The sequence below is a fragment of the Phalacrocorax carbo genome, chromosome 8, assembly GCF_963921805.1.
Source record: "Phalacrocorax carbo chromosome 8, bPhaCar2.1, whole genome shotgun sequence".
In the NCBI taxonomy this organism is placed as follows: domain Eukaryota; kingdom Metazoa; phylum Chordata; class Aves; order Suliformes; family Phalacrocoracidae; genus Phalacrocorax; species Phalacrocorax carbo.
The window spans coordinates 2,353,151-2,375,820 of record NC_087520.1 but is presented as its reverse complement, the minus strand read 5'-3'; the positions used below and the strand labels follow the sequence as shown (position 1 = coordinate 2,375,820).

The 22,670-nt window shown below is 49.8% G+C and overlaps 1 protein-coding gene across 1 annotated transcript in view; it reads left to right on the top strand.

Moving 5' to 3' along the window:
• Positions 1-1,867: 1,867 nt before the first annotated feature.
• Positions 1,868-22,670, top strand: part of PDLIM4 (PDZ and LIM domain 4) — a 56,202-nt gene continuing 35,399 nt past the window's right edge. The window contains exons 1-2 of the mRNA XM_064458280.1: positions 1,868-2,057; positions 17,772-17,923. Of these exons, the coding sequence (XP_064314350.1) occupies positions 1,965-2,057; positions 17,772-17,923 (245 nt within the window). The 5' untranslated portion in view covers positions 1,868-1,964. The remainder of the gene's footprint in view (positions 2,058-17,771; positions 17,924-22,670) is intronic.

Below are 22,670 nucleotides of genomic sequence, written 5' to 3'. Positions count from 1 at the left end.
TGCCTCTATTTCAGCTCAATTTAATGTATTTTGGAATATAGCCTCATCTGGAACAAGGACACCCACAAGTTTATACCAGTTTGGCTAATTGTAATTGTGTTTTACTTGGGTTAAGCTTTTGACAAGCCTTAAGTTACATGAGGGGTAACCTAGGCTGAGCATTCAAAAGGCCTTGAAGAGAAAGTGCCTCGGAGCCAGCAGCTTTCCCATCAGCTTTTGAAATGAATACTTTAATAGTGGGGATTTCTGTGTTTTGATCATCTGTTTCCCATGCCAGCAAATTACTTTGAAAACCCCGACGGTTTGCCGCGCAGCAGAGCCTGCCACTCACAGCCTGAGCGCAACTTAGAAACCACCCGATAATGAAGCCCCGATGAATGCCAGTGGAAAATGTTTGACTCCACAGAGATGCAGTCTCCATTTTTTTCCTGCTCTTTTCCTTTTCCCTGATTTTATTGCTGCTATTTTCCAGCAAATTGAGTTTCTCTTAGAGAAAAGATTTTTCTTTTTTTTCTTTTCCCTCCTGAAAGGAAAGTGATGCCAGTGCCAACACGCCGCGTTTGTGCACGTCTTTAACTCAGTCCTTCGGGGAAGCGCTCCTCGCCACCAAACAGCGAGAGCAGCAGAAGCGGGACATAAGCTAGTCCTCCAGCTCTCTGCAAGACAAATTTCAGTGTTTGGCTGGGTGGATTTTCTAACGCAAGCGAAGAAACCTCAGGCCAGCCTATTCCCAGGCTTCTGCAGGCTCGGTGATATCATACAGGAATGAGGAGGTATGATTCATCACCAGTTGCACAGACAAAAGTCAGCTTTTATAGCCTCTCTCGGTGGAGGCACCCGCTCGCGTGGAACAAAGAGTGTGGGTGAAAGCTGTGCCGGTACCAGCTGCAGCTGAACTGCTCCGTAGGCACCTTTCTAGCGAAGGAAACAGAGGTTGTTGTGGTTTGGGTTCGTAACACAGTGCGCTCGCTGTATTCACGCTGCTGAATCACAAGGCTGCAGCATCGCCTGGGAGCGTGTCTAAAAGTCTCAGCTCCCACCGCTGTCCCGGACCAAAGCTTCCCAAATCACACGGGCACGGTGGCGAGACGGTCACGCAAACCGTCCCGTGTCAGGAGCAAACGCGTGCAAAAAGGCTTCACAGCAAAGAGCACATAAATCAAAGTCACGGAAAGCGAGCAACAAGAAGGTAACTTGATGAAACTGGACTTTTCAAACAACGAATCCTTTGTTAGGTTCTTTTTTGAAGCGGGATATTCTGGCCCAGCCCTTTCCAGGAAGAGAGGGAGCTTTCCCAAGCCCAGGCTTTTTGACTTTTGCTCTCAGCTTTCGGGGGAGAGGCCGAGCGGCTGTGCTGCCCGCCCACCCCACCTCCGAGCTACCGCTGCGTGCCCACAAGCCATCGCGTTGAACACCCTCTGCAGCGTGGGCATCTTCTGGGCGCTCGGGGGGTTCAGGGATGCTCTGCGGTGCCTGGCGCTGCCCCAGAGACCCTGCAAAGGCACAGTGATGCTGGGGTGCATTGGCCAAGCGACCCCCCAAACTGCTTTAAACCCAACCTGATTATTTTCTTGAGTTCTTTTCTCCTTCAACATCTTGCTTGCGGTGAATAAAATAGTTGTGACTATGTGTTTATTGATGTATTACATCATTTTCCTTCCACTCCAGGGGACGAAGGGGCAGCAAGCGGAGGTTTTGACCGCACCAAACGCAGGCGCTTTACCACTGCGAGCAGCCGCTCCGAAACCCACTGATAAAAGTGTTCTGGGAAAAATCCGTGCTGAAGCTCCCCCCGAGGAGGGCCGGGACGGGTCGGTCCCGCCTCCCCGACACGCGGGGCGTGTCGGGGAGGCGGGACCGACCCGTCCCGGCGATTCGGAGCCCCGCGAAGTGTTTCGACCAGCGGTCGCGAGTGGGAGCCGGAGCCGCAGCCGCCCGTGGGCAGGGAGCATCCCGCCGCCGCTATGTCCCACTCGGTGGCCCTGCGCGGTCCTTCGCCGTGGGGTTTTCGCTTGGTGGGCGGTAAAGACTTCAGCGCCCCGTTAACCATCTCCAGGGTGAGCCGGGGCGGGGGGAGCGGGGCCGGCGGCAGGTGATGGGGGGCGGCGGGGCCGGGGGGCAGCAGCCTTTGGGCTCTCCTGAAGTACCCCTTCTTACGCATCCCCCCCAAATACAGGCCGGTAAGTGCTCCCCTCCGAACGCACCGCTGTCCCACCCGCTCCTCCCGGTGTTAACGCAGAGCAGATAGCATGCTTTCATTATTTTTTAGGGAGGGAAAGAGGGGGGAATGTTAATTCATAAAGATCCCCTTTCAAAGTTTTTAATGCTCAGCACTACAGAGGGCTTGGACTCGTGCCCTGGACCGAGTTCACAGGCTGTTGGGGTTTTTTAGGAAGGCACGAGTGAAGTCAGCAAGAAGTTTCTCCGCGCAGGCTGGTGTGTTATGGGGGTCCCTGTGGGCTGGTAGTAATTACTGTGTAAGTGTGCTCGCACTTGTATTTAACCTCACAAAGATGTATTCTGGAAACTTCTTCTCTAAGACGCCGCTGGCTAGCTTGAAATAGGCTTTGTGCGTAGATGTATGTGAAAACAAGCCATCCCCCGTGCAGGAAGGAGCGCAGCGAGGGGCTGTGATGGGCTGTGATGGATGAGGTGTTGCCCCCGAGCCGGGCGCCTTCCCGCGGGCATCGGCGTTTCCATCGCCGTCGGGCTGCCCTGGGAAAGGGCCGGACACCTGAAGCTGCCCTGCCTTCCCGCAGCGTGTCGAGGCTGCGTAGAATTGCTGAGCTCTCCCGGGGCAGCTGCTGCTGGGGCGCTTGAACGAACGCTGAGAGGATTGAAAGGCTTTGAAAGGAGCTATAACTTAAAAATATTGCCGTAACGCATACAAGCTGGTTGCCGGCTTTTCATTCATCTGCCAAAGCTGTGACAGAAAAGGGAAAACACGTACCCTGAGTTTTAAAGAATTCTGGAAGAGAGCATGTTTTAAAGAGGCTTGGTTTGTATTTGAGTTCAAACGCGCTTATTACACAGCTTTATGCCTCTGTTTTTACTTTGGGCTCTCCCTTACCGAGTGTTGCAGGGCTTTTTTTGAGGAGCAGCAGGAGGAGACGGACGGAGAGGAGGGAAGACCCGGACCGGGAAAGGCCAGGGAGATGCAGGGAGCATTTTTACAGTCACCAAGAGGCGATTTTCTGTTGTGAAGATGAACATCTTAATTTAGCGGAGGGAGCCTGTTACTTTTAAAAAAGTTTGGTTTAATGTTAAGCAAGAAAAAACAAGGTCTGCGTTTGCCTAGGCAGGTGGCTTGCCAAATTCCTTGTTTGATTGAGCAGACCTGGGAGGTGCGAGGGTAGTTCTTATCAGGCCAGTCTTTCTTCGGATCACAAGTTGCTGTAACACAAGTAGGAGTTGGAGGGTGTTATTTCATGGCCCTGAGTGTGGCAGCCTTTTAAATTGGATGCTTTTTCAATTCTGCTCCTGCTGAGGAGAGGGGAGATGCTCTGATGTGCCGTATGTTAACAGCTGCTCCCGGGGGGTGATAAACAACTTGCTGGGAACGTGAATGTGGGTGTAGGGTGCTCTGTGTGGGCTCTAGTCTCTTAACACAAGAAGAGACCTCACTGCCTTTGCAAATAATACCTGAAAAATGTTAAGACTGGGGAAGTGTTAGCTGCTTCTGCTGCAGCTCCTGGCATGGGGGTGCGGGAAGGGGCTGCTGGAGGGCTCCCCGGGGAGCCAGGGCTTTGCTTGGTGGTGGGTTGTGCAACCCTGCCTCTTTGCAGAGAACCGAGTGTGGCTGGTGTGGTGCTGTGTTCACTTTTACTCTGTAATTGCCTAGTTAGTTTAATTGTCTAACCAGTAAATCTGTTCTTTCCAGCTTGAAAGCCGGACTGGGGGCTTGCAGAGCAGGGATGGGGAGCCCCCAGCCCCCAGGCTGGGTCACTGCAGGAGGGAGGGAGCCTCTTTCTATAGTGTAATTGTTGAGGCTTTTGGCTGGCCTCTGCTTCCTTCAAAGTGCTTATTTTATTTTATTTGTTTTATATTAAAATGCCATTAAATTACAAACATATTTTGAAAAGCAGAAATTCTGCTGGGAGGCGGGACCAGACTCTGGGACTCCTGCATCCAGCTGTGAGCCCGAGAAGCCGACGTGCTCCGGGTGCGATGGGCTGCCTGAGGGAAGCTGCACCCCAATTCTGTGCCCAAGGCGGGGCGAGGACTGATGTGCCACAAGGTGTTTGGGCCGTACAGCTCTGCAAGCATCCTACCTGCACCGGTTACGTTGGGAATTTGTAGGTTGCAGTTTGGGATTTGAGGCATCCAGAAGCCACCTACGTTCAGTTCTGGGTGGCAGAGGCTGGCCACCTACTTATAAAACACAAATTCATCTGTGTACGCGTTGGAAAAAAAATTATTCGGTCGTTAATAGGTTGGTTTTCTCTAATCTTTGCTAAGTTGCTACAGGAAACAATTTCTCTCCAGACCTTTCATTAGCTGTAACAGCGCAGAGATGTTTCGCTGCCCCAGCAGCCACAGCGAGCGATGCTTCGCTGTCATCTGGGGGGACCCTGGAAGGGTGCAGCTGCTGCTCCAAAGCCTGTCTGAGTGTCATTGCTCTGGGTTAAGTGAAGGCAGAGTTCCTTAATGTTGTGTTTGAGGGACCTGAGGCCAAAGTGTCACTGCTTAGAGGGTTGGTGTGAGGGGAGCTGCCAGACCGGGCTGAGCTGAGCTGGAGGCACCGTGGTGCAGCTGAACACCGGGCAGGGAGAAGCCCCTGGCGTGGGGTGGGAAGGAAAGCTGAAGGTGGTCCCCAAAGGTGGCTTGTAAAAGTGTTGTCAAGGGATAAACCTGAAAAAATGTGGATTTGGTAGCAAGGAAAATAATGATCACACAGTCCTGCTTTGGAATGGGACTTGACTCGCTCACCAGGGCTTGCTTTAGCCTTGAGCCCTGCGAGGCTGCTGCATTTGTGCAGGTGCAGCTGGTGGTGTTGAGCCCAACCCTTGCAGCTGTTTCAAATCTGCCCATGAAATCAAGGAATGATCTATTTTTCTTGAAAGCAGGTCGCTTCCCTCTGTGGTTTGATCCATCTTAAATGACAAGTGGTAAAGATCTAATTGCCCAGATGACTGGGAACAGCTGATGCTGAGCGCTGCCTTAGGGAGGCCAGGCCTTGAGCTGAAGTGTAGGTTCTTCAGTATTAAAGAGAAATACAAATCTGGAAGGGTGTGCTTAGGGCATCTTTCTCATGTGATCACATAAAAAGCTAGGTGTGCTATGTGCTAGCCACCCTCTTCCCCCCCCATTTCTTCTTGCATTTTCTGGGGGGCCCAGATGAGCAGGGCTGGAGTTTACTGGGCTGGTTCCTCCTCCAGGTGATATTTATAGGGGTAGGAGAATGACCCAAAACATCTGCTTAGAGTTGGCCTTAAGGACTTGATAGAAAGTGGTTTTAAGACTTAATTAAGTCTCTGGCAGCTGCTTTTCCTTGATTGAGCAGGCTAACAACTGGACACTGCCCTTGGTGGGAAAGGGGGCTTACTGCAGACACGTTGCCTTTGACCGGCAGCCGCGGTTCAGGAGCAGAAATGGAATAACTTACTCAGCGGCTCTCAGTGTTGCGCTTGTAACCACATCAGTGAATGCTGTGGTTCTGCGTGGGATCACAGCTGATCTACCCCTTGCCTGGGATTAGAAGATAATCGGTCATTAGTGTAACTGGAGGAGCTGAATGCATTGAATCACTTGAACTCGCTTGTCTAGCTCCTAGAGCGGTCAATGTCGTCATCTACCCAACTCTGCCAGTGTTAATCCAAGCACTTGCTGCTTTTAGAATCACAGATAAATTGCTTGGCTAAACAGATAATTGACAAATGGACTGATTCCAATATTTAAAAATTTTTAATACACTTTTTCCTTTATCCACTAGTCTCTAGCGGAGCAGCAAAAGCGCCTTTTTCAGTGTTTGCTTGGACCTGTAACGCAAGAAGGGTGAGAAATAATTGGTCTGCAATCCATTACCCAGGTATTGTTTGAGTTAAGGTTGACTTTTAAACTTAAGTAGCTTTTGTATTTGAGCAAATACGTGTCCTGTTAAAGGTTAGGGTACTCAAGAAGGAATTCTGCTGAGGGAGGAATTCCAGTAAAAGTTGTCTTGTTGACTCCGTTGGGGCAGCCAGCGAATACCCGAGCGTGTTGCTGTGATCCCGCTTGAATGCAGAGTCCCTGCACGGAGGAATAATTTCTGGGGTGGCCTGTGAGGCTTGTTCTTGCGTGCTCCGGGCTGGGGACGGCAGAGCACAGAGCGCTCTGCAGGCCTGTGGCTGGGTGGCGCTGGGGGTCTGGGTTAGTTACCCCCAGGAGCTCCACGTACGCTGGTGAGGAAGGCAAGAACCAGAGGTGCCAGCAAAGGGAACGGGGCTTTTTTTCTTCACTTTCCATAAGGTTTTTTTCCCTGGGTTTACATGTATTTGATTGTTTTAGACAGAAATGATGCTCCTCTGTGTTTAGAGCTCCCACGTGGACTGAAGTAGTTGCTCTGTGTTGATGAATCCTAAACCTAGGACCCCAGCTGAGTTCTGCTGACCTTTGGTGGGTTTATTGCCTGTACAGAACTAAGTGATGCGAGCTGTTTCTCGGCTGCGTGTTCATGTTTGTTATAACATAATAGTTCAAGTAGGATTCTTTTTTTTTTAAGTGGAGGGAAATAGTTTTGCTTGTCATTCTCTTTAGTTCTCATTATTCTTCCAATGATGGCTTGTCAGGTCTGGAGTGAGATCTGGGTGGCTACACTTGAAGCTGTAGTGGTACTTAACAGTTAATCTGAACTACAGATAAGAACTAAGAGAAGTATTTTTTAAAAATACATTTGCTGCTGAAGTTATTCTATCACTGAGGCTTTACTTAATAACTGAAAGACAAGAATAAATGCTTGTGCTGTTTCAGGAGACAGTAACGGTGGAATATGCTGGAATGAAAGCCTAACGCTAATTACAGTAATCAAGCACACTGATAATCTGGAGTGGGAAAGCAGGCGGAAAGAATGATTCATGTAGGTCCATTCATGCAAGGTCTGACCTTGGGGCGAGCTTAGCAAAATAAACCCAGCACACCCTTGAAAACACTTCTCTGGGCCTCTGCCAGGTCGAACAAAGCAGAATGGGTTGGTGTAACTGGGCTTGGGGTTTTTGTGGGCTGGGGGGGGTGTTTGCTTTGCTTTTTCTTTTAAATGATGGTGATGTCGATTTTCTAACTTCTTGAAGACTGAAAGGTTGCCTGTTGGGACGGGGATTCAGAGTTACTTTGAAAAAGTGCATGGCTGTATCCCACTTGATACAAGGATAAAAGAATAAAACTAAATAGCAAACTTACTGAAACGGCCCTGTTAGTGTAGGAAGCATATGAGGGAAATATGGGGAATTATTTTTTCCTTAAACATTTTTGTTGCTGTACAGCACAAGAGATGGTGATAATCCTGGTCCTGCTGGGGGTAGATCAGTCCTTTAATTTTAATACAAATATGCCATTATGGATTGTGTGGAATTAGTGCAGGCTATTGCAATTTAAATAGGTTTGGGTTTTTTGGTAGCTTGAGGGGAAAAATGCATATGACAAGTCTGCAGCAGTCGCATAGCAAATCCTAGAAGTCACAAGTCCTTTTAAATATAGTATTTCTGAATTTCTTGTTTGATTTCTGAGCTCTTAAAATGCATTGACTCATGGTTGTTAGATACCCAAATGCTTACTGAAAATGTTTATCTTTTTTAAGTCATCTGTGACCACAGGTGCTAGAGTGTGAAGGAAAACAGTAGATCTCTCAAGATCTGGTAGTGCTGATAAAATAGCTAAAACAAACATGTTCACAGAAAATACTCTGCTTGATTTGTTGTCAGTGCAGCTCTGCTAGATGTGTACCAAAGCAAGCCCCGGCGTATCTAGCGAGAGCTTGTTACTGCAGCGGACTTGTACGCGGCCGTTAACTCCACGCTCGTCCAAGCCCTGGAAGATAAGGTTTTATTTGGTTTCTACTTCAGGACTTGCAGAAAAACTTCAAGCAATCCCGGGATTCATCGGGTTACTTGGAGCAATTGCAAAAACGTCGGGCCTCACCGTGACATTCAAGTAGCTTTTACAGCCAGCAGAGAGCTAAAATAAACTGTGCTTGCTCACCAGAGAGAACAGAGCTCCTTTTAAAAATAAATAAATAAATAAGAAATTGCTGTGCAAGAGTGTTTCAGCCAGTGAATTTTCCAAACATCATAAAGATGCCTCAAAGCCCATGCAACACTCAATCTTTCTCATCGACCAGAGCAACTCAAATTCACACCCATTAAACCTTAAGTAGTTTTACATGTTGTGTGGACTGATAGCAGATTACATGCAAGTGATGTTTTACAGTGCAAGCTTCAGAAAGCAAAATACACCAGATGCAAGGAGATCATTTAAAGTATTTATTATTAATTATGAGATATGGGCAATGCACAGCTAGAAGAGAAACTGTTGAGAACTGTTAAATCCAGGACAGTTCAGTAATGGGCACCAGGGAGTAGATGCTCGGCTAGGAGGTTTACAGTACGCTGAGTCCGAAAGCTGTCATTCACTGTAAGCCACAAAACCCACCTCAGAAGCCTTTAGCACATGTAAAGCTGCTGCTACAGATGCTTTACAAAGACCAAACCCTGCAAAATACCTCATGTTCAAAGCTAAACTGGGAGAAAGCAGCCGCGTTGCAAAGGCGCGCGCCCCTGCAGTCTGTGCGACATCAGCCTCGCTCGCCAGGACGAGGCTTTAGGTTTATTCACCAGCTGAATTCAAGCTTTTTACGTTGGAGAATTTTCTTGTTAGGAGATAACCCTCAGTGGCCACTTTCCTTTTGATAGGAAAGAAAGTATCGGCCCATCTTCCTGGCCAAGAAGGCGGGTGCTGTGAAGGGGAGAGCTCCAAGCAGCTTCTGCAGAGCACCCAGGGGTTTCTCCGCAAGGATTTAGGTTTAGGGAGCTCTGCTGCTGGCTGTGAGGTGTCTGAGAATGGGAGGCTTCACGGGAAAGCAAAGCACTAAACCTCTAAAGGAGATGAACCAATTACAATCATAAACACTTTCTCTGCTGCTGCTGAATCCAGTTTGCCGAGTGGCGTGTAATGGTGCGGTGTCTTAGGGACCGCAGCGCTGCTCCGAGCACACCTACGTCGGGGCTTAGCCAATGTCCCCCAGGGTCGGCTGTCCCGCCCTGGCCTTGGCCTCCAGCCCGGCAGAGTGACTATAAAGCAAATTTAAGTGTAGTAGTAGCCGTAGTGGTTAAGAGTGGGTCATTCAGCATAGCAGGGCAGTGCATCTGCATCTTGTCCTTGGAGGGAGGAGTAAGAGGGCTGCTGGTACCGTGAACGCAGCCAGCAGCGTGGGGTGCTGCCCTCTCTGCCGCTCCCGGTCCGGGTTCTGCTGGAGTTCTGGGTGCCCTTGGGCCGAGCAAGGGAAGCTTTTGGCAAAATAAGCCAGGTACGAGTGTCTGAACGACCTGTGCCTTCCTCAGTCAGCTGGTTGAGGTTTGCAGTCAGGGTGTGTGGTTGTTTGCTCTAAAATTCATATCCGATTTCATTGATTTTTTTTTTCAGCCTTTTCTTTGTACAGAGACCTCAGCCTTTAAGCTGGATGAGGATCTACGCTAAGAATCTGATTCTAAATTTGGATTCATCAGTACTTGGATTCAAAAGGATTTTCAAGTGTCTTGCTTCTTATAACGCTCATACTCTGATTGTTTCCCTTGTATGCTCTTAAGCTTCTCGTTTTCTTCGGTAGTTAAGTGGATTCACATTGCATAAACAGTGCTCGTCATTTGCTGTGCTGTGCAGCATAGCTAAATAATGTCTTGCTACCTTGGCCTTCTGTATAAGCAATTAGAAAAATGCAAGTGGATTGGTGAGGAATGTATGTCAGTTCAAGGCACGATGCTTTTCAAAGCTGAAGAGAATCCCTGGAAAGAATGCTTGAAGGATTTGGGGAATTTATCTTCATTAGTCATTTAACTCTTGGTTCTTCCTGTTTTAAAAGATATTGCTACCGTAAGATTATCTGCTGCCTTGTAGCATGCTTCCTGATAACAGAACAGGCTGGCTTTGTTTAAAAGCTGAGAATTTTGTCACACTATCTTGAAAGCCTCTTGAGGCTTTAATCAGGCCCTTTTGATCACGCTTGCAGAACATAAAATTTCCCCAGACTTGCCTGTAACAAACTACCCTTGATTTAAGAGAAGGGTGATGTGGTCTGTGTAGGCTTGTATGGGATTGCATGGTTTAACCCATTAAGTTCTGGGTAGATGGTTCGCTAATTCATGGGATGTGTTGTGTTACAGTAGCACTTCTGTTTAAAAGTGAAGGAGGTCCTGAAGAGAGAAAGCTGCCTTTATTATGCGATTGGCCTGAGCAGGTAGCTTTTGTTAGTTTGAGTAAAAACTGCTGGAAGAATAAATACTAAGTTCTTCTTTCCAATGGCTGTGCCGAGACCTGTGCAGGCAGCGAGGAGGAACCGTGTCCCTCATCCTTGGGTCCTGACACAGGTGATGTTACAGAGGCAGGTTTCTGGGGAAAAGAGTAAAAAAAATAAAAGGAGGGTGTGTGTAAAGTTGGTATAACAAATCAACCTTTCGCTAAAAGCGTTGGCTGTTTCAGCTTGTGGTGTTGGCCCAATTGTAGAGATGGCTGGAACAAAGCTGCTCCTGAGCTGAGCCGCTGCAGCGACGGGCAGCTTATCCCTGCGCGGGCAGCAGGATGCGCAAAGCAAGATTTAACAAGGCCCAGGGCCGGGTCCTGCCCCTGGGTCACACCAACCCCAGGCAGCGCCCCAGGCCTGGGGCAGAGGGGCTGGGAAGTGCCCGGCGGAGAAGGCCCTGGGGGTGCGGGCTGACAGCCGGCTGGGCATGAGCCAGCAGTGCCCGGGTGGCCAAGGAGGCCACCAGCCCCCGGGCTTGTGTCAGCACTGGTGTGGCCAGCAGGAGCCGGGCAGGGATGGGGCCCCTGTGCTCGGCCCTGGGGAGGCCCCACCTCGAATGCTGGGCTCAGGTTTGGGCCCCTCGGGACAAGAAGGGCCTGGAGGGGCTGGAGCGTGTCCAGAGAAGGGCAGCGGGGCTGGGGCAGGGTCTGGAGCACAAGTGTGCTGGGGGGCGGCTGAGGGGGCTGGGGGGGTTTAGCCTGGAGAAGAGGGGGCTGAGGGGAGCCCTTCTCGCTCTCTGCAGCTGCCTGAGAGGGGCTGGAGTGAGGGGGGGGTCGGTCTCTGCTCCCAAGTCACTAGCCATAGGACAAGAAGAAATGGCCTCAAGCTGCACCAGGGGAGTTCTAGATTGGGCATTAAGAACGACTTCTTCACCAAAGGGATTGTCAAGCACTGGAACAGCCTGTCTGGGGAAGTGGTTGAGTCACCGTCCCTCGTGGTATTTAAATGATGTGGTGCTTGGGGACTTGGTTTAGTGTTGGAGTTGGCAGTGCTGCGCTAATGGTTGGACTTGATGATCCTAGAGGTCTTTTCCAACCAAAACGATTCTATGGTTCCATGAGGTTTGGGGGACTTTGTCGCCTAAGGCTTGCTTTGTGCTGACTCGTCTGACAGCCCTGACACACATCTGTGCTCGATTTCCAGGGGAGAAAGTATAACACTATATATATCACGAGTAAACTCCTCTCGGTGCAAATCTTGCTTACTAAATTAATTTGCACAGCTTCCTACACCAACTGGCTTAGTGTAACAGTTGCCTTTAAAGTACTTTATTTTATGGGCCTGATGTCAGATGCTAGCACTTAGTAAATCCTAATGAGGCTCAAGTGGCCAGATAAGATAGCTGCTGCTGGCTTCAGGGTTTTTCCAGACTGTTCCATAGCATCAGAGTATCCACTTGGCTGGGGAGGGGGCTGCTTGAGGCTGGTCCCCTTGGAGGGGAGGCGAGAGGTGGGCGGTAATCTTGGGAAAGGTGGTGGGGAAAATAACTGGAAAAAACTTATATTAAAAAATGGGTTAGTAATTGTGCAGATGTAGTTCACTGGTTGATGACTTGACGAAAGGCGATACTAACTTGTGGGGTGTCGGTTGAGTGCTGCAGCCTGTGGGTCACATTTGCCTGTGTTATCCCCGGCGTGGGGGTGACGCTCGCAGCGCTGTGACTGAACCTCCTGCGGTGACGGAGGAGGCAGAGGGCAGCGAGAGAAGGGCTGTTTCCTGGGGTCTCTTTCTTGAAAATTCTCCTTTTCCTGATGGAATAATATAAAAGCACTGATATTGGACCTCTAGTATTTTTTTTGAAGCACAGTGCTATGTAGAGGACGTACAAAGGTGTCACAAATGAGACTTGTCCTGAGGGGATTAGGGAGAATAATATGCTTTTTAGAAAAGGGGGGGGGAAAATATGTTCTGGCTTCCTACAGGAGTGAATCCCTGCAGGAGTCACGCTGGGCAGGGAGAGGCTGCTCTCTGTGCTCTTGAGAGCCTAGAGCTACTTGCTGGGGGCACACGCTCTGCAAACCTCCACGTGCCCTGCTGTTATGCGATTGTTTTTTTGCATGGGTTTTGTTGCTTTTACTATTTTCTGTTTATAAATACTCTTACGCATCTGCACTTTTTTTGAGAGAGAAACAAAGAAGCAGCTGCTTATTTTTGTGGAGGGGTTAAATGCAGAACATTGCTTGCTCCTGGCTTTACTTAATTTTAGGAGAGCACTAAAAATGACACGCGTTTACGCTGCGTTCCCGGAGCAGATGCCATGCTGTGCATGCACGACTGCCTCGGGCAGAGGACACGCAAATGCACTTCTATGGGCATAGAAGGAGCTGTGAAAGCACAAGTGCCAGTGACCCCCCCAGCACACGGACTGGTCCTGCACGTATTTCGTGCTCAGCTTCTTCCTGCTGAAGATGCAGCAGTGATTAGGTGATGGCTAGTGGGTATTTCACGTGTAGCGCTGTGTAGGATCTGAGAAGAGGTTGAGGGAGCTGGGGGGGTTTAGCCTGGAGAACAGGGGGCTGAGGGCAGACCTTATTGCTCTCTGCAACTGCCTGAGAGGGGCTGGAGTAAGGGGGGGGTTGGTCTCTGCTCCCAAGTTAAATAGCGATAGGACAAGAGGAAACGGCCTCAAGCTGCGTCAGGGGAGGTTTAGGTTGGATATCAGGGAAAATGTCTTCATTTCCAGAGGGGTCAGGCCCTGGCACAGGCTGCCCAGAGAGGTGGGGGAGTCACCGTCCCTGGGGATATTTAAAAGACGTGTAGACACGGCACTTCAGGACATGGTTTAGGAGACATGGTGGTGTTGGGCTGACAGTTGGCCTTGATGATCCTGGAGGTCTTTTCCAACCTTAATGGTTCTGTGATATAATCATCTCATTAAGAGGTCACCACCAGCTAACTCCATCCCTCCCCTGGTCCCAGATGGTGGGTCCAGCACACTTGACCCATTACTTTGAGTTGCTTTGATTCACTCTCCAAAAATGGTTCAGTTCTGTGGGATTGCATCCCGAGCTGTGCTTAAAAACCTGCTGGGCACAAGGGAAGAGGCTGGATGGCACCTGGGAGCAGGAGGGTGCAGAAAGAAGGTCCTTCCCCCTCTCGTGGGCAAGCTGTGGGGTTGACTAGGCTGTCTTGTGCAACTTCACCCCAAGTCTCCATCAGTTGGCTTTGGATTTATGTTGCTGGGAAAATACCTGCAAGTGCAGAGCAACAGTAACTAGCAGCGTAAGTTAACTGGTGGCCGGGGATTCACATCGGTGCTGCTCCGTTGCTGTACAGAGTTGTGGCTTTGGGAGCTCAGAGCTTCCAAATGAGGCTGAATTCTTGTCTAGCTGAAAAAGAGAAACCTTTAGGGGAACTTTAATGCAAATATTTGTGTTTCTTTAAGCCTGCAGTGTTTGCTGTGGGTTTGGCTCTCAGTGCCATACACTTGAGTGCTCTGGACATGGATTGAGGTTGCCGTCACTCCACGGCACAAGTAGAGCTCTTTAGGAGCCGTGTGGCCTTGCAAGGAGTGAGGCCACGTGAGCTGCCAACAGCATGAGGGCTCAGACCGCCCCGTCCACCCGCGTAATTCTCCACCAGCGCTTTGCTCTGGCCCCGAAACACCAGCACCCATGCGGGTCCTCGCAGCCCTGGGGCTTAGCAGGGTGCGAGGGGCTGGGCTGGCTCCCTGCTAACGTGTGATTGCCCCGCTTGAGCTCTTCGCTGGAGAAAAGCAGATAAACAGCCCAGATCCTGGCAGGTGCCCAGCGTGGGCAAGACGAGGCAAGGCACACATAGAGCGCAGCAGGCGCTGCGGGACGGAGCCCGTGTTCGGCCCCAGCGCCTGAGTTGGGACTGTGCTTTAGGGTGCTCGGCATTTCCCGTGGAAAGACGGCGTGTGGTGGGGAGACACAACCTGTCCCCGTCCCCGGGAGACCACTTACAATCCCGAGCTGTGTATCCATTAATCTTGTCATAGGCTGTGTTCGTTCTACCTTGATTTTAAAGCAGTTTGTTCTTAGCACTGATGGAGAACTTAAAAGAAAAAAAGAAGTCTTATCACTTTTTTTTTTTAAGCCTATCCTAGTCTCAAGTATCAGTTCCTTTGGAGGGCCCTTTTGAGAACTGAGAGCTTCCACGACTTGGTGCAGGTTTCCTCTGCAGCGTTGTGAACTTCGTAGCCTACCCAGTTACTCTCAAATCTGCGTGCGCTTCATTCGCATCGCGCGTGCTGCCGTTCCTGCTCACGGCAGACCCGAGGCGTGAGTGAGCGCCTCCAAAAGCTCCATCCCAAAACCCCTCTGCACTGCTGGGCTTTAATGTCACTGCCCTGGAGAGACCTTACACCCCCAGGCAATGCGTGGGGCTCTAGTTACATCGCTTAGCCATAGCCCTGGAGAACAGACTGATTTATAACTTGAACAAAAAAACCACTTGTTTTTTTTCCTTTGTGCTTTTTTATAATAGTAGTTGCTCAGTGCTCGTTGGGCAGCAGCTGGCCTTTGTAAGGAAAGAGGCTGGTTAAGGAGCACCCTGGGTTGAGCCAATTGCTGCTGGGTGTGGGTGCTGGCTGCTTTCAGCTTGATGGGTGCCTGAATGAGACACCCAGATCCCTCCTGCTCCTTGTTTGTTTGGTCGTTTCCATGTGACAATAGAAGGTAATTCCTCTTGGGTTTTTCACTCCAAGTGTAGGCTCTGTTACAAAAATTGCTATCCCCAAAATTGCATGCTTGTCCTTATGGCGAGCCTGGTTTTGCAGTAGGCTGTCCGCATGGAATCGTGCAGAGCGAGCAAAACAGGTAGGACCCTTGCACAAGGATTCGGTCACAGCCCTGACCCATAACCAGGCTCGCAGGGCTTTCTGTGGCATGTTTGGTGTCAATGGCTTTGCACAGCTGTCAGTTAGGAGAAGTTGGTTTGAAGTATTTTAAACATAATTCATTAAAATGCAAGCTTTGGACCTGACAGACATTACGATGCTGATACCCAAGCTGCTGTGACACCGATGCTGTATCTCAAACTAATAAGTTCTTGGAGTGCAGCTCCGTTTCAAGCCCTCGGTCATTTCCATGGCTAGCATAAAACGCTCATATGAAGATACTGCCAAAAGATTTTGAAATAAACCAGAATCTAAAAATAGGAAATGGCTAAGGGCCCCGTTTATGAACAGTTTATTCTCCAAGGAAGCCTTGATCTGGTTAAGATCAGCGCACGGAGAAAAATCTGTCGGACATCTAGACAGCATTGAATAGACAAGAACAAAATACAGCTGTCCTGGGTCAGACTGAAGGTCTGTTAGTCCAAAAGCCTGCTGGCAGCCAGGGCCATGGGGCAGACACCGAGGGAAGCGGATAGCAACAGGCAAGTGCGTGGAGATGCTTTCTTGGAGGTGCTGGTTGAGCTGCTGGTTGACTTTCTGGTGGGGCTGGCAGCTTCTGTGGCTGTAGGAGCCTAATGCTCTGTCAATGCCACACGGTCTCACATGGGCTCAAGAAAACAAGAGGACAAATGCACGCCAGGGAGAAAATAAACCTGTCCTGGGTTGAGATGTCCTGTGTCAGAGCTTTACAGCTCACGTGTGCCGTGTTCGGAAATACCTCCTGTTGTTTGCTCTGAGCTGAGTCACAGGGCAGCCTGCGAGCAGGGAAGGAGTTGGCCTGGCAAGTTTTTCAGAGCAAAATAGGCAGGCTGAAACTATTGAAGAGCAAATGGCAAATGCTGATTTACTCTGACAACGCAACAAAAGGCTTAATTCAGGCTGCCAGTTCTACTTAAATACAAGATATGGTTTGGAGCTCCTCAAACACCTTCGGGTTCGTGTTTCAGTGGTACTGGTGGCTGTAGTCACCCGGGGGGCTGTGCAGCAGGTCCGTGTTACACCGGGTGCTGTCTGCCTCTCGCTGGCTCTCTTAACTGGCCTCGGTCCTGGGAGCAGCCCCAGCACATCCCACGAAGCGCTTTGGTGGGAAGGCTTAAACCCTCTTCAAATTCCCTATGAAGATAGATTTGGGGCGGGGGGGGGGGGGGGGGGGGGGAACAGGTCAGGATGAAACAGGGAGGCGTGCATGCCTTCCTTTCTAAAAACTGACTCTTCAATGATGGCCTGCGGTGGTCGTGGGCTTGTGGGCACCTTGGAGCCGGTGGCCAGCACTTGGTCTCAAACCATCTGAAAAAAACATACCTGTTTTATTAGTGTCTGGTTGCCCCCGTGCACCAAGGTGAGCAATATCCGAGGGGAGATGCAGGACAGAGCAGCAATCCTGTTGCCTGGAGCTTTCAAGCAGGGTGTGATGGAGCAGAGACCCATCACCTGAGATGGGATTATACCCGTGTAAATCAAGACTAAACAGAATCAAAGGTCCATCACACTCTACGTGCAGTGAGATATGAGTAACCGAACGTCAGGCTCGCTGTACCTTCTCACTTGATAAACCACGTGGTTGGTTAGCGGAGCATTAGCAGATGCTCTGAATGACTGAAGAGGAAATTAGAGGGCAAGCATGTAGTTATTAAGAGTTTAAACAGACACATTTACCTGTCCTGCCTATGCCTGGTATCATTTTGTATTATTGCAAAAATCAAAACCACATTTGGGCTGATGTAAATGAAATGGTAATTTCTCAAGGAACTCTTTTATGGGCTGCAGGACTGGTCTTATGGCCAACCACAGACAGTACCTGGACCTGTCATTAGTTCCCCAGGAAAGAAGTTATGAGTTTTATAAGGTTCTGGCATTCCTACAAAAGCAGGGGGAAACAGTTGCGGAGGCTTAACGAGCTGTGTGATATTCCATGCAGGGCTAGAAAGAGACAAGTCATTTGAATGATAGTCAGGAAAAACTGATGTCAAACGTAGCCTCTCCACAGGAAGCAATTGGGATGACTGCGCTCATCTTCTAATTACGTAGTTAGGCGAGGAGGATTGCACGTGCTCTTTAGGGATTGACTCTCGCAGCGTGATTTAAGGCCTGCAAGCCAAAGGAGTCTGAAGCATCTCTCTGAAGAGAGTGTATTGCGTTATTTTAAGCAAATCTGAAGAGAGGAGCTGGGCACGCACTGACTGGGGCCGACGGAAATTCCTTATTTAAAAGGGCATTGTTGTAGAGGACAGCCCTCGGAGAGCTGGGGCTGACCCGAGAGCCCTGGCTCTGACATCCAACCTCTGGCAGATGCCATTGGCATAGGCAAAACATATGTGTCTTGTCCAGAAATAATCACTCCCTTTATCTGCTGCTTATTCCAGGAAACTGGACTCTTAAAATGAAGCATTCTTTCAAGTAACCCTTTTCTTTTTCTCTGCCTAGATTAACCCTGGCAGTAAAGCAGCCATGGCAAACCTGTGCCCAGGAGATATTATTCTGGCAATTAATGGAGAGAGCACGGAGAACATGACACACCTAGAAGCACAAAACAAGATCAAAGCGTGCACGGACCAGCTATTGCTCTCTGTGAACAGGTAGGTCCTCTTCTCTTTGATGTGCTCTTGTGCCAGCTTTGCTTTGCTCTTCAGCAGAAGGCTTGCGGCTGGCCCCGGAGCAGATGTGCCCTTAGGCTCAGTTCTTGGTGCAGCCCCATGGTCTGTGTAATTGTTCTGCATCTTTAAAAACAGTAAAACAAAATTATTTTTAAAAGGTCACTGAAACAAAAAAATGGGTTCAGTTCATTTATATGCACGGATTATCAATCGTACCTTGCAAGGCTTGTCCGGGCTGTGAGCTGGGTCGGCTCCTTCAATGCAGTGGAGGTTTTATTGACTTGAGCAAGAGTAGTGCTGGGATCGAAATCTCCTTTGGGCAAAGCCTCCCACCTCAACATCCACCAACCATTTTCCTAAATATCTGTTCAATGAATATACATTTGAAGGTTCTGCCAAACTCACTTTTTTAGAATATTTCAAGGCAAAACAAAGGCTTGGGGTTTATTCTGCTTTCCAGTGGAATGAATTCTGTAGCTAAAAGTTTTTCTAATACGAATCACAAATTATCCAGGCAAAATGAGTGCTCCTTATAAGGCTCACAAATGACTAATGTTATCTGTAATAATTTAAATAAGTTTATACAGTTTTCCACTTCAGATTAAAAAGGAATTTCCTGCTATAAAGAACTACCATTTACTGTTTATACTGCTCTTGGAAAACATGTAGTTTCTGACTGGAAGCATGGGCAGCGGGGAAGGAGCGCTGCCGTAAATGGAGCAAAGCCTCCTTGGTTCCTTGTGGCTCATCAGAGAGTGGTGTCTGAGCTGCCCGGCTAAAGCAGAGTCCCCTGAGCTCAGCCCGTGCCCCATGGGGATGGTGTGGCTTCAGCATTAGGAAAGAAAGGAAAGAAGAAAAACAAGAAAACCCTTCACGCAGGTGGAATTTCCCATAGCCAAGGAGGACGGTCATTTTTCTTTCCATTAGGAGCAGTTTTAGGGAGACTGGATGGTCTTTGACCTCAAATGGGGGCTGTACCCAGGGCAGGACAAGGGTTCCTGTCCTGGCTGTCCACATGCTGGCGGAGCTCTCCTTGGAAGAGGTGGAAATCCTCATGTAGAGACGGAGGGTTTTGGTGAGCAGCTGCTGGAGTGGTTTTACAGCAGAACATCATCATCAGGAGTTAGGATAAAGTTTTGCTGAAAACAGCTTTCACTTGCAGTGTGGCAGCATTTTATTCTCACGTATGAGGGTTTCTCCTGCCTGAATTTGTGGCCTGAATTCCCACTTCACGCCCGATGTTAGCCACTGGTGTCAGCTGGTGTCCGTTTGTTGGACCCTTGAGCACTCCTCCTCCGTGGGAGGCACACGGTACGTGCACAGCTTTTTTGGTGTCCACCCTGTCCTCGTGGTCATGAAGTGGTGCTTGAATCTTGCCGGCGGTAGCTACCATGTCAGTGTACTGTCGGCGGTGTCTCCGTGAAAGGGTATTTCCCCTCCTAAGAGGTGACTTCTTGCATGGACACAAGGCAAGGGTTGCATCACAGCAGTACAGCTCTGCTGCATCACGAGAGGAGTGGACAGAGGTCTTGCAGCAGTGCTGCTGCGTGCCTTGGTGGGGATAAGGGTGGTTTATCCGTTCAGCTTGTCTGAGATGCAGAAACATTCATTAACAACCTTGCCGTGGTCTGGAAGCTGCTGCGTGGGAGACTCCTGGCAGCAGAGGGTTCTGTGGCTTCAGGTTGGGTTTGCCCAACTACACCTGCCAAAGTGGATATTTTTAACTGTGAGACCTCGCAGTGTGCCCAGAGGAGCGGTGGCTCCTCTGTAGCAGGTGTTGCTGATGGTGGCCGGCAGCCTCACAGTGGTGCAGGCTTTGTGGGTGAAGTGACCCGGGCTTTGCTAGGTAAGAAGGTAGGCAAGAGGATTGCAATGGTTTTGTCAGGCCTTAAAGCCTTCACAAATGCAGATTTTAAAGGCTCTCAGATCTTATAGTCAGGTAAAAATAAATGCTCAGGCTTCTGCAAGACAGGAGCTGGTGTCAGTGAGCAGCTGCTCAGCGTGGGGTGGCTCCTCTCAGGGAGGAGACTGTGCTGTTGGGTTGGTCAGGTGGCTCCTCCAAGAGCAAATGCACCTTGGCCATGCCCAGAGAAGTCTGTGGGGTGGCCTTTCTCCTGATAGGAAAAACTGAATAATTTATTTTTTCTACAGTAAGGAAAGCAGCTCCAGCAACGCTTTATTAGGTCTATTTTTAGTCTGGGCCAAAGTGAGTGCTTGGTGACATGGCTCTTGGATCTCTCTCCTGTTTCCCGGGTGACCCATTGGATCCAGATGACTCTGCCCAGCCGTTAGTCATTGTTGGAAGCGTGTCTGGTGCTGCCTCCTCGGCGTGAGCAGATCCCTGCTCCGGGACTTGCCTCCCGCAGAGCAGGGTGACCCGGTGCTAGCGACGGAGCCGTGTCCTGGGGCACTGGCAGGGGGGATTTTGTTGGTTTGTGTGCTTGTGATAGCTGCAGGTCGCCACCCTGGCCCCCTCTATGAGGCTGAGCTCCAGGAAAGCCCCATGTGCGGAGGTGTGGATTAGTATCTCCTACCTCGGGCAGGAGGATGCTCTCCAAGCAGTGTCCTCTCTGAACGCTGCCTTCAACAAAGTATAGTTTGCAGGTCAGCACAAGGAGATTTATTTTTTTTAAATAAGTGTGTTTGTCTGAAATATATTTGAAATAACGAGCTTGTTGGTATGTCTTCAGTGAAGATGTATGGAATTTGATGTCAATTCTGTTTTACCAAAGGAGGTCCCCTCCAGCCGGGCGTGTGTGCCGAGGGCAGGGAGCTGGGCACCAAGCCTGACAGCCAAGGGCTTCCAGTCCTCTGGTGCCCTCTGGGCTTCTTCCATCCCGCGCCCTTTCTCCATGAACCCTTGACATTATGTGTTACCAAGATACAGAACAAAATCGGTTTTGTTTTCAAGCTGTGGTCAGTAAATGCCCGTTGACTAGAAAGTTGGAATAGGGGGAAGGCGTGCGGGGGAAGACAAGAAAGGGGAGTTACTGTGTGGTCTGACGGGACGTCCTGAGGCCGACGTGGGCTGTCTGGATTTTGGAGGTGTTGGTAAAGCAGAGAGCCCGCTGAATTTGATGGGGAGAGATACTGATTATCCTGTTGATCAAATTTGCTTCCTTAAAACATTTGGATACACCAATGGGGGAAAAAGTAAAGAGCCAGGAGGACTGACTGGTTGTGGGTGGAATAAACCTCTCCCGTGCAGTGCAGGCAAAATCTCTCCCCTGTGCTTGGGAGGGAGCAACTGAAGTACGTGGGATTTCTGTTGTGGTGCAAACTTTGGCCGCAGCCAGGCGTGACCGTGTGGCAGGACTGCAAATAGATCGGTGCATCCATTGTCAGCACAGTCTGTCATTAGGAACGTCACACTGGGTTTGATGGTTTTGACGCGGCTGCATGGCAGAATCTGTTCACGTCATCTGTCTGGAAGGAGAAAAGCTGAGAATTTCTGATCAAATGTGAACCTGTAATTTCCAAAGGCTATAATGGAAAGCAGCACACAGAGCGCTCCTCCCCATAGCTCTGCCGTCTCAACAACTGTGCCAGCCGTTGGGAAGCACATCTGCTGTGGCTTCGCTCGCCTGGAGCTGGGGCGCAGGGGGGCCCAGCGGAACCGGGACCCCTGGAGAAGTTTTGAGGCAGCAGGGAAGATCCACGGTGCAAACAGCATGGTGGTGTCGGCAGAAAGGAAGCACGTTGTCTCCTAGCATATCTGGCACGGTTGCATGACGGCTTTTGGGAGACTTGGAGGAACATTTTGGTTTTTTCACTCTGTGGGATGCTCCAGTTTCCCTGGACTGGTTATGAACCCCGCAGGAGGCAGGGCTGAGGAGGTGCCTCGGAAGACGTGGGCTGTTGGTTTGCAAAGCAGGGCTCAGGGCAGCTCTGCATCTGATCTCTCCTATAATTTGGGGGAGGCTGAGGGAAGCAGGGTCTGGCGGGCATCAGCAGCAAAACACAGAACATGGCGAGAAGGCAGCAGAGCCTGGGCCTTCTGCCTCCGAACAGTGGTCACCTTGGGTGGGAAAAGCTATTTTGTTTTCTAACGGTAACAAAGGATCCAGCAACACAAACCAAAATAATTGCAGGCTTGATAAATCACGTCTGGGTTCACTGTAGCGATGTATGTTCATGTGAACGAGTTCTTGCATATTAAAATCAGTAGTATTTCTCCCATTCAACCCTTCCTTACCCTGGAAGGCAGTCAGCATCCAGGCAAGCGTACACAATAAGCCTACAGACATAACCAGCTCGGCACTGCAGCTTGTCCTCTTCTTGCTTACATATGACTTTGTATTTTCTTATCTCTTAAAGAAAGCTTTTCCAGCTCCTTTGACTGTTACTGTCTCTCGTGGTTATGCTACAGCCCTGGTTATTAGGGAAGACTTGTTACTTCAAATCCAGTCACGCCTCAAATAAAAGCAGCCATAAAATTGGGTTGGAGCTGTGCTTTGCTGAAACCACCACTTGAGAACAGAGGGTTGAGCACCCAAAGGACCTCGGGTGCTGGACAGGAGAGTCACGGCATCACCGATGCCGTTCCTGCTGGCACACGCTGCTGGAAAGTCCTTGGCAGCAATGTCCGGACCTGCCCATCTGTGCCAGAGGGGGAAGGCGAGCCCGAAAGCTTTCTGTAAAGCTTTTGTCATCTGCCAGCTGGGAGCACGAAGGCTTGTGCTGCATCCTTCCTGGAGCAGCTGGCCCCGAGCCGGCATTGGGAAAACTG